General features: G+C 38.6%; 1 protein-coding gene across 1 annotated transcript; it reads left to right on the forward strand.

Annotated features, from left to right (window-relative positions):
* The first annotated feature begins 774 nt into the window (after nucleotides 1–774).
* Nucleotides 775–16,394, forward strand: alas2 (5'-aminolevulinate synthase 2). Its single transcript, XM_088332088.1, has 10 exons — nucleotides 775–932; nucleotides 3,260–3,608; nucleotides 4,829–4,921; nucleotides 6,071–6,293; nucleotides 6,448–6,632; nucleotides 8,452–8,631; nucleotides 9,652–9,816; nucleotides 11,064–11,332; nucleotides 14,258–14,420; nucleotides 15,935–16,394. The coding sequence occupies exons 1-10, from the start codon at nucleotides 849–851 to the stop codon at nucleotides 16,096–16,098; spliced, it is 1,875 nt and encodes a 624-aa protein (XP_088188214.1). The 5' UTR covers nucleotides 775–848; the 3' UTR covers nucleotides 16,099–16,394.
* Nucleotides 16,395–17,105: the final 711 nt, after the last annotated feature.

A 17,105-nucleotide genomic window follows, 5' to 3' on the forward strand; every position in this document is an offset into this window, starting at 1 on the left:
TATATATATATATATATATATATATATATATATATATATATATATATATATATACATATATATTGGGCGGAGAGAGAAAAATGGTCCTATAGTGACCAAGATAAGTGAGATAATGAGATAAAATTTGTGTCAAGTCATATTTCTTTGTATAGTCCTTTATCAGAAACAGTCTCAAAGGGCTGAGCACAACAACAACAACAAAATAATAAAATAGTAAAATTTAATATCAGCTATATAAAATATTTTGTGGGATTATTTTAAGCAAAATGTGGAAAAAATAAATATGTAGCTTGGTTTACATAGAATCCGAATGCCAAATACGATGATATTGATGATGATATTAATATAATGAAAACTTCGTACTCGGGTAAAAAACGAAAGTAAGCTAGATAGATAGCTAGAATAAAAGCCATCTAAAAAGCCAAACTGAAAGCTCTACTGCCTTTTTGCAAGTCATCTATACCAGTGATCTTACACCTAAGCTGATCTTGGACATGTTGGGGGCACAACAGAGAGTTAATGTTTTATGGACTTTTTCTCTTCTTTTTGTATCTGTGAAGAGCCCGCAGAGCATTTTTTGATTATGTTCTTATTTCATAGCTAGTGTTATTTTTCATTTTCTGACTTTTGTTCTGGAAACAATCCTGAAGGATTATTTGATTGCGGCTTTCTGGAATACAATCATTTTTTTTAATGAGGCACTCTTGCCATCGTCCTCGGCCCTTATCAGGGAAGCGAAAGGTTATGTGGCCCTCACAGGAAAAAGTTTGGGGACCCATGTTGTAATGTGTTGATACTCTTAGATTACATCATCCGAGCAGTTCACCCCCACCCAGTGACAACGTGCAATGGGGGTGGTGATACAGACGCCGACTTTTTGGACCATCCCTCTACTTTTTCTTTTGAAGTTCGTCCTCAGTGCAGGTCAACAGGTGAGTCTTTAGAAAAACATTTTTTTATTGTCAGTGTTATAGTTGTTGTAATCATAAAACCTTATTTTATCTTCTGTGTTATAGGGAAAACAATGTATGTGGAGTTTATGCATTCTTTGCCTTCATATTCAAAGAACATCTTGTTTCTTATGTCTTAAAGTACTAAACTAAGCTTATTTTCATAATAACAGTAATCCTCGCTATAATGCAGTTTACTTTTTACGGTTTCGCTACTTTACGAAATTGCATCGTGGATTGTGTGATGCATTTTGACTGGCTGAACAGTCCCCCCACTTATTATTTGGCACACTGGATATTTGTTAAAAATAAATACAAATAAATTTTAAAAAACGTGTTTGCAGAACTATTATTTGTTAAATAACTATCTGAGCCTTTAACAAGGGTTTTTTGTTTAGTTTTAACGTATTATATACGTACTATATAATTGTAAAAAGATTTTATAATCATGGTTTGTACTTCACGTTTTTATTTTTAGGGGGGGTAACTCCCGCAATAAACGAGGGATTACTGTACAGGGTTAGTGACAAAAATGTTAGGATAATGGACAAGGTGCGTTGAAATAGATTTAAAATCAATAAGAACACATTCATCTATAAGATCTTAATTGTTGCCATTATTTGTAAATTTTAAGCAACGTACATAGCAAAATGAAAGCTTTTTTTGATGTCACACAACAAGATAGATTGAAAACAAGCTCAATTGACAGTCTGATGGAATTAACACCAAAAATGGGTTCTTTGTTTGGTGAAAGGCATTTCTTTGAAAGCCCAAAGTTGAGATAGACATCTGACCACAAGACAAAGCCAAAATATTTAAGAACGACTATCTTTTCACCGCAGGCTATGACAAAATGACCTCAGTGCATTTCAGCCATACAATAAAAGAGCTGCATTAAAACCTTTGCTGACGATAGAGTCTATCAATTATTAATTTCCTGTGGGATTGAAGTTTTTAAAGCTGTGTCTGCTACCTTCATGGCTTCCCCAGACGGGCAAATATACCGTAATTTTTTAACCAACAAAAGCAAATTTGGTTAAATGACCTATTTTGTGCTTATTGGTAATATAGCATATAAAGTTATGGATGAAAAACTGGTGAATCATTTGTGAAAGGAGCCTCTACTGATGACGTCTGACACTCAGCAGCTGCTGTGAGAAGATAAGCCTCACCCCGAAGGGGGCACCTTTACTTCTTAAAATCCTCTTAAGTAGAATTTCTTATCGATGCAACCTGTAGTAAATTGTCACATGTTATTATCCTTAAGTCCAGACAATAAAACACACCTGATTAAAATCTCCGTACCTAATAAGACAAAACTCACACTGGATTTTGCCTCAGGCTTGAAAAGCCATAAAATTAACTCTTTCGCGTTCATTTCATACATTTGAAAAAATTACCAATGGAAAATGTCCAGTACAGAAAAGTAACACATTGTGCCGCGATTCAGACACTTGTTTGCGGATTGTTCTGCAGCTGTCAATCTTAATCAACTAGCACAGAGGTCATAATTAATCAAATTGGAATTAACACATATGCGTGAATGCAACAAAAACATTCTAGAAAAAAAACTTAATATACTGTATTGACAGAAGCCCGATTTGCTATATTTATAGAATGATCAGTCGCATGATTCTAAGATCTCCCGTCCCACATGACAAAGTCATAGAGAACAGGCTAGGTACTGCTACTACGACATAAAAAATCAAATTGGGCTTCTGAATTTTAGTCAGCTCAGTACATTAAGGTTTTTCTAAGAATGTATTGGTCCACTCTTGTTTATGCAACAAATGTCCTAATTACAACACAGCGTCTACTTTTGTGTACTAGACATTTCCCCGCAGAATTTGCCAAAATCGCTATCTCTCTCCATAGGGACAGTGGGAATCTCATTTATCCATTCAGGCCGGTCACTAATTAGATGACGAGGCATTTGGTTACCGAAGAGAGTCATAGTTACTTCCGCTGTTTCCCCATGTTTCATTGAATTTATTCACTTCGACATTCAGAGCATCGAGCAGAAATCAGATCGCGTCATGCTCGCAGGTCCTCGTCATGCTTTGTTTTAATTAGACCGTCCAATTCCCCTGATCCAGACCAGCTCTAAACCATTTTCAGGGTGTTGGCCAAGGCAAACCGCCAGGTAAGTGGCGCACTGAGATCCACAAGAAGGGTCTGAAGTCCCAGCCAACATTAATCGCCTTGTTAAAAATGATTAAAATGGGAAAAAAAGTAGCGGCTTGTAGTCCAGGATTTACGGTATTTAAGAAAGCTATACATTTTCAAAAATTACTTCTACCTTGACACAGAGCAAGAAAAGCGGATTAAACATGGCTGCCCTCCTTCACTGCCCTTTCCTGAAGTCTGCCACCAAACCAGCTCTGAGAAAATCGAGCCCATGGCTATCCTTGGCCAAACAATGCCCAATCATCGCACGTCAGATCAGCGTCTGCAGTTTGGTTGCACTGGAGGACAAACAGGGCTCTTCCCCGGCCGGTTCAGGGGGTCACAAGCTTCCCACAATGCAACAGAAGAGGACATTCGCTCAAACTGCTCCCCAGGTAGCGGAGCAGGCGACCTCCAAGGCTTGCCCTTTCGTCAACTCTCGCATCGGGATGGTCCAGGCCTGCCCTAAAATGCAAGAGGATGTCAAAGATGGTAAGAAGCAGAAAATAAATCTTACAAAGCTAATAAATATTTACCTAAATTTAATCAACTATTTAATATTAAATAAATTGGCATTACATATAGGTTGGAGTGCAAAAAAAACATTCTCAGAAAACGCTTAGCCATGCGACTGAACGTAATCTTTCCCATCCCTTGCACACATGACAAAGAGAAAACCAAGTATGGATACTACTACATTAAAAAATAATTATACATGCCAACACTGACAGTGGGCTGACAGTTGCTGACTTTCAATTGGAAGCTGCCTTGTTGCTATCATGGATTTCTTAAATAATTTTACATATTACCTGTGTTTTTTCATTGATGTTTTGTGTATTGTCACCCAATGCAACATCTTTTGCAGCCTGGTCCTCCTGGAAGGTGTGGCTCCTTCTCAAGTTTTATTTTCCTCATGCTAAGGTTTTTTTATTTTTTCCTGGCTCGCATGCCGTTTTTGGATCAAGAGATAGTGTGGCCTGTGCAGTTAGACATATAACAAATAAATGTGACTTGATGACAGCTTAATATCATATGAAGTCACAGTTTTTGTCTTGATTAGAATAATATACCCGTGATTAGTCCCGTGCTGCCACTCTAAGATATTCAATTAGCCGTCACCCACTTGTTAGAAAGATTTCAAACATTTTTGTAAGTTTTTCTATGTAGTAGTCGCAATACTTAGTCAACACCCTATCACTTTGTCCGGTGCGCAAGGGATGGTAGATCTTAAAACTGAGTCGCATGGCTCGGCATGTGTATGGGCTGTTTTGATTGTACGGGTTTCTAAATTTTAGTTGGTGCAGTAGATTGAGTTTTGTTTTAAGAATGTTTTTGTCGCACTCACGTGTATAAGTTAATGCACATTTACTTAATATTGACTGCTGCGCTAGTCGATTAAAATTTACATCTGCAGACACAGTCTGCAGACTAGTGTCTTAATATGGCACAATGTGTTTTACTTTTCTGTACTAAACCCTTTTCCGCTGACTTCGTTTAAATGTAAGAAATGCTCATGAGTTAGTTCACTTTAATGGCTGTTTAAGCCTGCAGCTTAAAATACGGTGTAGCTTGTACAATTTAAAGTGGAGTTTCTTCCTTAATTGTGGGCATGAGGCTTTTAATCAGCTGCACTTTTTAGTCCGGAATTTACGGCAATGCAAATATAACAAAAAATAATAATAATGATAAATGATGTTGACACGTTTTTATAGGTGTGATGATTTCTCTGCTGGAGGAATTAAAAGATTCCTTTTTCCCCAAATCACGTCAAGACATCACCGTCACTCATCTCAAAGGCAACATGAGTATGTAACAGCCATTTTTACCCAATTATGAATTTTTGCTTTTACTGTAACTGTCCACTGAGACCCGTTTAACACATTACAATCTATGTTTATTAAAGTTAAATATCCTTTTTTAATATAACAAATATAACAATACAAGTACAGAATTTTTCTGTACTCTTTGATACAAAGTTATATTTGTACTTTCAAGGTAAGTTTCCTGTAACACTAGGAGTACCAAAGTCAAGAACACCAGCATTCTTTTAGTATTTGTTCTTGTGTCGATAACAATATTCTGCCAACAAGTAGTCCTTTTAGTACCTAGAACAACAAGTTAAATCAATGATTTGGTCATTGATTTTATCCAATGTTTCCTTTTTTTAATGTATTTTGTGACATCTACTAACATACAAACTAATAGAAAATATTTTTTTGTCTTATCTATTCTATAAAATTGTATTGTATTGTATTGTATTTTATTACATTGTATTGTATTGTATTCTATTCCATTCTATTCTATTCTATTCTGTTCTATTCTATTCTATTCTATTCTATTCTATTCTATTCTTTTTAGGAAGGTCACAAATAATGCAACATTAACAACTAACAGGAACTTCCTTTGGGGATATTCAAATAAAGTGTACAATGTTCACTCAAAAAGGGAATGGGACACAAAATAGGGCTTAACGCAGGAAAGGAATTTGTGTGCAGCAACTAAGCAAAAATACAGAGTTAGGATATACCTATACTATCTTTTCTGTGTAGGGGAATAATCTAATGCACAAGTAGTGTCAGTATCTAATTTTGATATTGCCGACTAGTAAGATGACTATTGTTTTCTGTCTGAAAAACAGTAGTATCATAAATACTAAAAAGCAAGACCTTCATACAGCAAATTTCCTTAAAATTGGAATTTTCAAGTACTTTCCTGTTTTCTTATAAAATACCTAGTTTGTATTGAAAATAATTTTGATGAAAACCTTGCTGACCAGCTGTTTATTACCTGTATTTTAGCAATCAAGGGTACTGATATTCCGAAAGCTGATCGGGTATCGACCCATTACAGATGACTAGAATTAATACTCACTAACCCTTCAAACAACCCAGATTCAAGCAAAGTTGTTGAAAAAAACTTTGTCTATGCCACTCTCATACACTTCCTGTCTGCAGTTGGGCCCAGCTACGACTACGACCGCTTTTTCTCCGAGAAGATTGCGGAGAAGAAGAAGGACCACACTTACAGAGTCTTTAAGACCGTAAACCGGAGCGCCGGCTCATTTCCTTTTGCGGAAGATTACTCCGTGTCTGACAGCGGAGGTTCCCAAGTGTCTGTGTGGTGCAGCAACGACTACTTGGGGATGAGTCGGCACCCCCGCATCCTCAGCGCCATCAGGTAAAATTAAGATCACACAACAAAAACTGTCATTTGGAGCTCAATGTACCCTGTTCATTTCAGCCTCCAGGGATAAACTTAAAGTGCAGTATTACAGTCTATTATATCCTGGACATGGACCATAATTTACGTCTTATCCTATGTTTTTCATTAGCGAGGCCTTGTTCAATCATGGTGCAGGAGCAGGGGGAACCAGAAACATCTCAGGTACCAGTAACTACCATGCGATCTTGGAGAAAGAGTTGGCCCAGCTCCATCAAAAAGACGCCGCACTGGTCTTCTCTTCCTGCTTTGTGGCCAATGACTCCACCCTCTTTACATTGGCCAAAATGCTGCCAGGTATAATAACCCTGACATGCACTTAATTGAATCGGATTAAATAGTCTTTATTGTCATTGATAACAACGAAGTTAACATTGTTTACAACAACATTAGAGATAGCATTGCAGGATAATTAACCTAATAAAGACTTAAAAGAAAATAAAAGATAAATAGAATGTCAGGATAAGTTGGCAGAGGTACTGCTAGAATATTGGCCCAAGTTTTTAGTGCATTGTAATAAAAGTGCAATTAAAATTTGTGCAATAATACTTGGCAGCAACAATATTTCCAATAAGTGGTTAAAGGAAATATGAATATCCTTTTTTATAAGAAAAAAAGTAAATATATATATATATATATATATATATATATATATATATATATATATATATATATATATATATATATATATATATAAAAACATATATAAAAAAAATAATATTATATTATATATATATATGGGGAGCACGGCGGCGCAGTGGTTAGCACATGTGCGGCACAGTTCATGTCATGGGAACCTCCTGCGTGGGTTCAAATCCAGTTCCAGACATCCTGTGCGGAGTTTGTATGTTCTCCCCGTGCTTGCGTGGGTTTCCTCCGGGCACTCCTGTTTCCTCCCACATTCCAAAAATATGCATTTCAGGTGAATTGGCCGGTCCAAATTGTCGCTAGGTGTGAATGAGCGAGTGAGTTGTCTGTCTCTGCGTGTCCTGCTAATGACTGGCAACCAGTTCAAGGGCGTCCCCTGCCCACTGCCCCGATCGCTGCACCCCCGCAACCCTACTGAGGGTAAGCGGTGCAGATAATGGATGGATGAAATGGTAAATGGTCTGTATTTATATAGCCTGGCTGGGATGGGCTCCAGCACCCCCGTGACACTACTGAGGATAAGCGGTGCAGCTGATGAGATGTATATATATATATATATATATATATATATATATATATATATATATATATATATATATATATATATATATATATATATATATATATATATATATATATATATATGCGAGATAAAATCATGTATATATATAAATATATATATATCTCATCTCATTAGCTGCACTGCTTATCCTCAGTAGGGTCGCGGGGGTGCTGGAGCCCATCCCAGCAATCATCGGGCAGTGGGCAGGGGACACCCTGAACTGGTTGCCAGCCAATTGCAGGGCACACAGGGACAGACAACTCGCTCGCTCATTCACAAAGAGACAATTTGGACCGGCCAATCCACCTGAAATTTATGTCTTTGGAATGTGGGAGGAAACCGGAGTGCCCGGAAACCCACGCAAGCACGGGGAGAACATACAAATTCCGCACAGTAAGTCTGGTCGCTGGATTTGAACCCACACAGAAGGTTCCCAAGACCTTAGAACTTATAATTTAGAAGACACTCAAAATACGGAGGGAAGACATCAATGAATATTGAACTGTTAAGGAAAACCGGAGATCACTGCAAAAAAAACCCAGAAGATGAAAAGATTCCAAATTGTTATATTTGACTTGCCTTGAGAACTTCCTTTTTATTCAATCTTCTAAGTTAAAAAAATTTGATCTGCCCTAAAGGTTGTGGAATCAAAGAACAGAACCATTATTGGTCAATAGTAGTACTAATAGTGATCTAGTGTATCATGTTAAAATAATGAACAAACCTGGCGGCCCACGCATTTTCCTTCGCATGTGTTCAATATTAAAAACAGAATCACATTCTTTATCAGAAGTCAGCAGAATAAACATTTAAAAGCCTAAAAATAAAAGCCTCATCTGCGAGATATTGTAAAAATTGCCTCGAACATTTTTAAGTGACAGCGTGTTTTTGCTAACCCGTTCGCAGGGTGCGAGATTTACTCTGATGCCGGCAACCACGCCTCAATGATTCAGGGCATCAGGAACAGCGGATGCAAGCGCTTCATATTTCGGCACAACGACGTACGACACTTGGAAGAGCTTCTCCAGCGTTCCGACCCAAAGACGCCCAAAATAGTCGCGTTTGAGACGGTGCATTCAATGGATGGTGAGACTTGCAAAATGTTCTGTTCTAAAATTGCTGATAGACACCACACTGAACGAATAAGGCTGAGAATTTATACTAATTTCTGGAAATAATTGAATTTCAGGTAAAATGCTATAACATTTTTGTTTAAATTTAATTTGAATATTAAAATATTTATAAATAACCCTCCAAAAATGAAGTACCGTACTTGATTAAAACACATTTGCATTTCAAGTTATATGTATTCGAACTTGTAAGATTAAATATTTGTTGTTATTATAAAATGAATAATAATCAAGTCTTACACAAGCATTGTTTTAATGTCATAATTGGAAATCAATAATTGTAAATGCAAACGTAATAATTCTGAAATGTACAAAAAGTGCAAGTCATGTCTTTCTTAAACATGGGGTGTGTCGTCTGAGGCGTCCCTGGATCCCCTAAATCTTAAAAAAAAAAAAAAATTAAATGAAGGCACTTTCCATTACTAGAACAAATTTCGATTTTCCAAATTATAGGAAACAATGAGCTATTTGTCATATTACTATAACTGCTTCCATTATGTTCTATTATTTAAAATTTGACCTTAAAGGTGGAGTACTTTAATTATTAAGTATTTGTTAACAATCCTCATTTGAGTTTAAAGAACTCTTATGCTATAGTTTCCACCCCACTTTTCTGCTTTTATCGTACATTTAACAGAGTTGTTTGGGACGCAACACTTAACGCTCATCCTCGCTGCCTTTTTTTGTTTGGATTTGTTAGTGTTGCATGAATATTGTGTAAGTAAGAAAAGACCTGACTCACGTAAAGTACAAACACCAACCTAAACCCCCAGAAATATAAAAAACAAAGACTCTATTCAAGCACATCTAGAAATGCACGTACTTGCACGCGCATCTTGAATGAGCTGACTGCTGCCGCAATGATGACACAAGCTGGGAGATGGCGGCAGAGAGTAACAAAGTTCCAAATTCCGTACAGCTCCTTTGAAGTATCCAATTTCATGTTTTGAAGACAAAACTTGATTTCTGATTTCAGGTGGCATATGTCCCTTAGAGGAGCTTTGCGATGTATCTCATCGTTACGGAGCTCTGACATTCGTCGATGAAGTCCACGCCGTGGGCCTGTATGGGGCCCAAGGAGCCGGAGTGGGGGAGAGGGACAATGTCATGCACAAGATTGATATAGTCTCTGGGACTCTGGGTGAGCAGACTCCTTTCTGTTTTCTTCACTATTTGAAGACATTTTCATGAAACACTCTTGACTTTTTGCTAAGGTCATGCTCACGCCCACTAACTGACACTGACATCATGCCAACTTTGCAATGATAACTCACAACATAGAGCATGGAGAGGAGAAGATGGCCTATTTGGAAAGAGTTGTCAAAGAGTTGTCACGGCAACACCCTCCAACTGTGACTCTCGCTGCGGTGTATTGATTAAAAAAAAAAAACGATAAATATTTTTCTCACTATGAGGCGTACCAAAAAACCCACTTTGGCCAGTGCACCGAATAATCAGGTGTGCCTTATATCCTGAAAAACACTGTGGAAAAGATTGGAAATTGTTACAATTAAATGATACTGCATGTGATAACTGTTCTGCCTTTGAGAAACATATAGACTGGTCAACAAGTTAATTCTTAAAACATTCTCGTTAAATTTCAAACAATGATGAGGGTTTTTTATAATAACAAAAATGCAACAAAAGTATTTGTCTTTTTCTCTTTTTTTTCTTCCTTTCTTTCTTTTTGTCTTTCTTTGCAAAACATTGGACCCCCCCAAAAATAGTGCCATTTGGTCACTTTGTGTCTCCATAATTCGTTATCCTCTCATTTGTTTTTGCTTGCATGACATAATACAGTCAAATATTCCTCATTGTCCCTTTAAAGGTGGAGTGTGTCGTTTGAGGTTTCCTTAAAAAGTTGAAGTATCTGCTTTTGTCTTACTTTTAGCAAAGCTGTTTGGCACACATTAGGAAGGAGAATAGTCAGGGGGACGGAAACTTTATGCTTGTCATCACAGTTTCTTGTTATTATAGCCTAAAAATTGTGAAAGTAAGAAAAATAATCTTTTACTTTCAGGCCAGATGACAACCCAAATTAAAAAAAGATGAAAAAAAATGAAAGGCTAATCGAGCCCAGCTAAGAAATGCACGTACTTGCATGTTTAAAAATAAGGTGCTAGAAACAGGCTGCAATGATGACACAAGCTAGAAGACTTTTTGAGTGAGTAGAAAAGTTTCAAATTTCATACAGTACATTAAAACATGAAGTGTTCATTTCAAACATAACACTACAAAATAAGCTGGGAAACACCAGACATAAATAAGAGTGGATATTTCAAACCCATAAAAAAAAGTTGCAATAAAGAAATAGTAATATAATTCTCTAATTACAATGTCCAACAGTTACTCTATGAAATGAATGATAAGGTGTCTCCTGATCTCCAGGCAAAGCCTACGGCTGTGTGGGAGGCTACATCGCTAGCAGCGCCGCCCTGGTGGACACAGTGCGATCCTACGCGGCCGGCTTCATTTTCACCACTGCTCTGCCTCCCATGGTTCTGGCCGGGGCCCTGGAATCCGTTCGGGTCCTTCAAGGTCCGGAGGGGCAGTCCCTGCGCAGGGCCCACCAGAGGAACGTCAAACACATGAGGCAATTGCTCATGGATAAAGGCCTCCCTGTTGTCCACTGCCCCAGTCATATTATCCCAATACGGGTATGGAGATTTATTAAAATAATCCAAAAAATGAAAACAGTAGAACATGCAGTGTTGGGCGCGTAACGAAAATAAGTAATTAGCTACCATTAATAATTACTTATTTCAAGAAGTAATTCCGTTACCCCCGGATTGCTGACACTCCAAAGAAGCATGTTGCTTTAAAAGTAATTACTTACAAATTACATTGAAGTCGACCTGTAATTGCTTAAGACTAGCCACATAATAAAAGAAATATGAAATGAAATGATATGCATTTATATAGCGCTTTTCAAGTCAATGACTTCCCAAAGCGCTTTACAATGTGCTCCACATTTCCCAATAGCGGCCTTGCAGCCATGTAAGGCGCTAACCTGCTTATTGAGGGTATTAGGGGTTCAGTGTCTTACCCAAGGACACTTCGACATGTAACACGGACGAGCCGGGATTCGAACTGGGATCCCTTGATCCCAAGACGAGCGCTACCTCCTGACCTACTGCCACCTCTCCGCTAACCTGTGCAGTGACTCCCATGTTTTTAGCCTTGTGTAATCTTGAGAGCTTGAAAATATACACTTATCCGAGACACCCCATAAACCATTTAGTCCATGGGCTTTTAACCACTCGAAGATATCCTCCTCCATACTGAGTGCTGACCAGGGATTTTCTTTTTTTTATCCAGGCATGGTGTTTTGCAAAAATAATTTTACAAATACAAAGATCAAAATTCAGCACTCTTCTACTGTAAATTCTGTACTTACATTTGCCCCGTTAATTATGTTGATCCTATATAAGCCAGCCCCCTCCCCCATGCGCTGCCTATCGTTTGCTACTGGTGACAATATGCGCATATGAACTGACCCCTGATTTCATTATTTTATTTTATAGTTTTAAATAGATGTAAGTATATACGGAAGGGAGAATATCAGTAGGGAGAAATCTTTGAACTCTTTGCTTTAGACTGTGCCACTGTAACTGTATGGAGTTGTACTTTGTAGGGCCATTGAACTATGTCAACTTTGCATCTCCAACATGATTAGCTGTGTGTTGCTGGCAGACCCAGGGTTAGACAATACATCCTGAGCGAAAGCCAGAACAGTTAGCGAATAAACGAAGTCGGAGTTTGTGAACGGTTTTTAATAAGTAACACCATAACACACAATTTTCTAACAAAGTTTGAGTCCAAATTTGTCAACGCAATACAGTACTCGTTACCTAGAAAAGTAATTACGTTCCAGGAATGTATTTCTTTGTAACGCGTTACTCTCAACACTGCGTACATGTAACCGGTTTCAAAATACAGAGGGTGTTTTTTTTATACAAAACTCAATTCCAATGAAGTTGGGAAAGTGTGTTAATTGCAAATAAAAATTGATCCAAGTAAATTGCAAATTCTTTTCAACCCATATTTAAATGAATGCACAGCAAAGACAACATATTTATTGTCTTCACTCATAAACTTTATTGTTTTGGGAGAAAATCATCAACTCTGTAATTTGATGACAGCAACACGTGCCAAAATAGTTGGGACAGGTGTCAATAACTACTCAGAAAGTGGATGAATGGAAATCAACCAACTATTTGCAGGTGAACAGATGAATTAGCAACAGGTGAGAGTTGTTACTGGGTATAAAAAAGGGAGACCCGAACAAGCTAAGTCATTCACATGCAAGGATGGGGCGAGGTTCACCTCTTTGTGAACAACTGCGTGAGCAAATTGTTGAACAGTTTAAAAACAACATTCCTCAAAGTACAATTGCAAGGAATTTAGGGATATCATCATCTACAGTCCATAATATTGTGAAAAGGTTCAGGGAATCTGGAGAAATCACTGTGCGTAAACGGCATGGCCGTAAACCATTATTGAATGCCCGTGACCTCCGAGCCCTCAAGCGGTACTGCATTAAGAACCGACATCAATGTGTAAAGGACATCACCACATGGGCTCAGGAACACTTTGGAAAACCACTGTCAGTCAATACAGTTCGACGCTATATCCGTAAGTGTGGGTTAAAACTTTATGTTGCAAAGCGTAAGCCATTCATCAACAACATCCAGAAACGCCGCAGGGTTCTCTGGGCCCGAGCCCATCTAAAATGGACTGATACAAAGTGGAAAAGTGTTCTGTGGTCTGATGAGTCAGTTTTCCAAATTGTGTTTGGAAATTGTGGACGTCGTGTCCTCCGGTCCAAAGAAGAACAGAACCACCCAGACTGTTATGCACGCAAAGTGCAAAAGCCAGCATCTGTGATGGTATGGGGGTGCATGAGTGGCCAAGGAATGGGTAACCTGCACATCTGTGAAGGCACCATTAATGCAGAAAAGTACATTCAGGTTTTGGAACAAAGTATGTTGCCATCCAAACAGAATCTTTACCATGGGCGCCCTTGCTTCTTCCAGCAGGATAATGCCAAGCCACACACTGCACGTCTCACGACAGCGTGGCTTCGTAGTAAGAGGGTGCGGGTGCTTGACTGGCCTGCCTGCAGTCCTGACCTGTCTCCCATTGAAAATGTGTGGCGCATTATAAAGCGCAGAATAAGACAAAGGAGACCCCGGACTGTTGAACAGCTGAAGCTGTACATAAAGCAAGAATGGGAAAGGATTCCACTATCAACGATTCAACAACTAGTCTCCTCACTTCCTAAACGTTTATTGAGTGTTATTAAAAGGAAAGGTGATGTAACACAATGGTGAAGAAGCCCCTTTCCCAACTACTTTGGCACTTGTTGCAATTATAAAATTCTAAGTTTATCATTATTTGCTTATGGAAATAAAGTTTATGAGTTTGAACATGGATAATCTTGTCTTTGTGGTGTATTCATTTAAATATGGGTTAGAAAAGGTTTGCAAGTCATTCTATTCTAATTTTACTGACATTTTAAACTTTTTCCCAACTTCAATGGAATTGACTTTTGTAGGATCTTGACCGTTTTGTCACTGCAGGTGGGCAATGCCGAGCTAAACAGCAAGGTGTGTGACATCCTGCTGGAAAGACACAACATCTATGTGCAGGCCATTAACTACCCGACGGTGCCTCGCGGAGAGGAACTGCTGCGACTGGCTCCGTCTCCTCATCACCAACCCGCCATGATGGAGTACTTTGTGGGTAAGGGATTCACACCAAAGGCATAACATATCTATAGTTATATTTATTCCATTAGATACTGCATACACGAGTCTTATTTTGAAATAAGAAAAGTACCGTATTTCCCGAACTATAAAGGTGCACCGCATTATAAGGTGCACCCCCAAGAAATAGTCTTTTGTGATACAAGCAGAAAGGCCTGGCGTTTGTTGGGGCCGTGGTTTGTTGAAAAAGCGCCAGGGAGCCACTTGGGAGAGTTAAAGATCCACATGGGTCCATGCATTTCTAGAGCCATTTGTACACGATGTGGGAACCCGGGGAATCAAACGCAGGTTTTACACTTGGAATCAAACAACCAAGAGACAGCTTTCCATATTTGAACAAAAGGTTTATTGACTGCTTCAAAACGCTTTGGGGAAATGGCGGATGAGGTCCAAAAAAAACAAAAGTTCTTCTCCGGTCGGAGGTAGACTTCTTGTGATAGGTGACAGAAAGAGCAAACAGTAAAAAATCAAATCAGGTCTGCTTTTGAGCACTCTCTGAAAGGACAGGGTTCAGTCCAGTCCTGACTTCTCTTCACAATTAACAAAACGGATATCCTATTCTTACTTTTCCAAAAAACATTCCGCCACTGGCCGCGTACCGCACGGTTTTGGAGTCTGGTCCTCACTCTTCCTGCCTTGGTGATCTCCTCTTCCCTGTCGGCAGCTGTCCTTAGATACAGCTCCTTGGATGATTAGCGGATTGGCAAACAAACAAAAAGCGAAAAAAAAAGAAAAAAAAAACCTCTGATGCTTCCCACACCAGTAAGAGCATTTCGGACAACATGTTTAACATGTCGGTGCTCTGTTGATGCCCTTGCAACACCGATTGCAGCCTGGTCATCCTTGGTGAGGCCCCTTTTCAACGTATCGTAATTTCCTCATGCTGATGTTTCTGAGTTTTTCCTTGCCCTGATGTCAGGCGATTGTGTAATAATAGTCTGTTGAGACTTTTGTGATTAAGGGCTTTACAAATAAACATGACTTAACTTGACCAATTGGCCAGCACCTCTTGACTTGGGATCTCTCAAGCCGATTACCCAATTCATATCATCGCGTCACCTGCTCTGCGTTCTCCTGTATGTCAAGTTAGTGTCCCGCTCCTTTCCTCTCGTCGTCCCGCCTAAACCACAAAGAGAGAGATCTCTCTCTCTCTCCCTCTCTCTCCCCCTCTCTCTCTCTCTATCTCTCTCGCTCTCTCTCTCGCTCTCTCTCTCTCTCTCTCCCTCTCTCTCTCTCTCTCTCTCTCTCTCTCTCTCTCTCTCTCTCTCTCGCTCTGTCTCTTGGTAAATCCACTCTAAAGAAGCCCCCCATAAAAAAAGGTGCGACACTATTTCACGTATATTCACTTTTTGTGCTTGGCTCCGGTCCCTATTAACCGTGAAAAACAAGGGATCTATGTATGTGCAAAACAAACACAAAAAAAAGATTTATAAGCAGAAGCCGCATAAAAAAAATATAACAAACTGTCTCTCTATGTTGTCACATTCACAGAGAAATTGGTGGACGTGTGGCAAGAGGTGGGGCTTGAACTCAGCAACCAAGCAGCTGTTTCCTGCACCTTCTGTGACCGCCCGCTGCATTTTGACCTCATGAGTGAATGGGAAAAGTCTTACTTTGGCAACATGGAGCCCCAATACATCACCGTGTCTGCATAGAGGACAGGGACATTTACCAGAAGCATAAGCACGATTTAGAATAAACTTAACAAACACATTTTGTGTTCTGATGAATCGAGAAGATGATTTGTGCTAAGCCTTCTTCATATATTATATTTTTACAACTGGTCTTTGATTTTTCATTAATAAATGCTTGCCTGTTGCCAATGTAGCTTTAATAGAATCGTGCCTCCTCTAATTCTAGAGCGTAAATCCTGCACAGTGGGCACTTTTTAATATAGATGTGATTGTTTGAATTAAATAAAATTAAGGGGCATCCTTCTTGTGTGACTGAATTAATTTGTTTAGTTTTTGTGTCGTGAAATTAAAATGTATAAACACGCTCAAATCAAGCTATCTTTAAAGGGAAACGATGTATTATTTAGCGCCTCAAAGTAGTAAAGAAAACTTCATTAAAATAAAAGCAATATTGATTTGAACTATGAAAAAAAAATACATGAGCTGTTACATGAACGTGCATGTGTAAAGTCTTAGTGTGTTCTATTTGACCACTAAATGGCACTGTTCTCTGATTCGGACAAAAACCAGTACTGTACTGCAGAAAACAAACAACACAGCAGACAAACATAGCAGCGGCTTAAGAAGGGATTCCACTTATGTAAAAAAAAAACAACAACACATTTCTCCACCTAGGATTTTTAATTAAAAAATAACATTAGTATGATAGTTCATGTATTTTTGCCGAGTGTTCAAATCAATGTTTATTTTACTGAATGAAAGTATTTTTTACCGCTAGGAGGCACTAAATATTACACACCTTCCCTTCAAAAAGCGTTCAAGTCTATTTTTTTTTCATTTGCATTTATTTTACTTAACATGAGGCTCACCTAGAGGTATCCGCAAAAACATCGCGAAAGAAAGAAGAAAATTGGTGCCATTTGGTCACTTTGAGTCTCAGTAATTTATATTCCTCCTTGTTATTTGTGGCACTTGTTTTGGGTTGCACTAAACAATTTGTCTAATCGTCAAATGTTACACAGTGTCCC

This window comes from Urocampus carinirostris, chromosome 3 (assembly GCF_059441175.1).
Source record: "Urocampus carinirostris isolate Australia breed hairy pipefish chromosome 3, RoL_Ucar_1.0, whole genome shotgun sequence".
Taxonomy (NCBI): Eukaryota; Metazoa; Chordata; class Actinopteri; order Syngnathiformes; family Syngnathidae; genus Urocampus; species Urocampus carinirostris.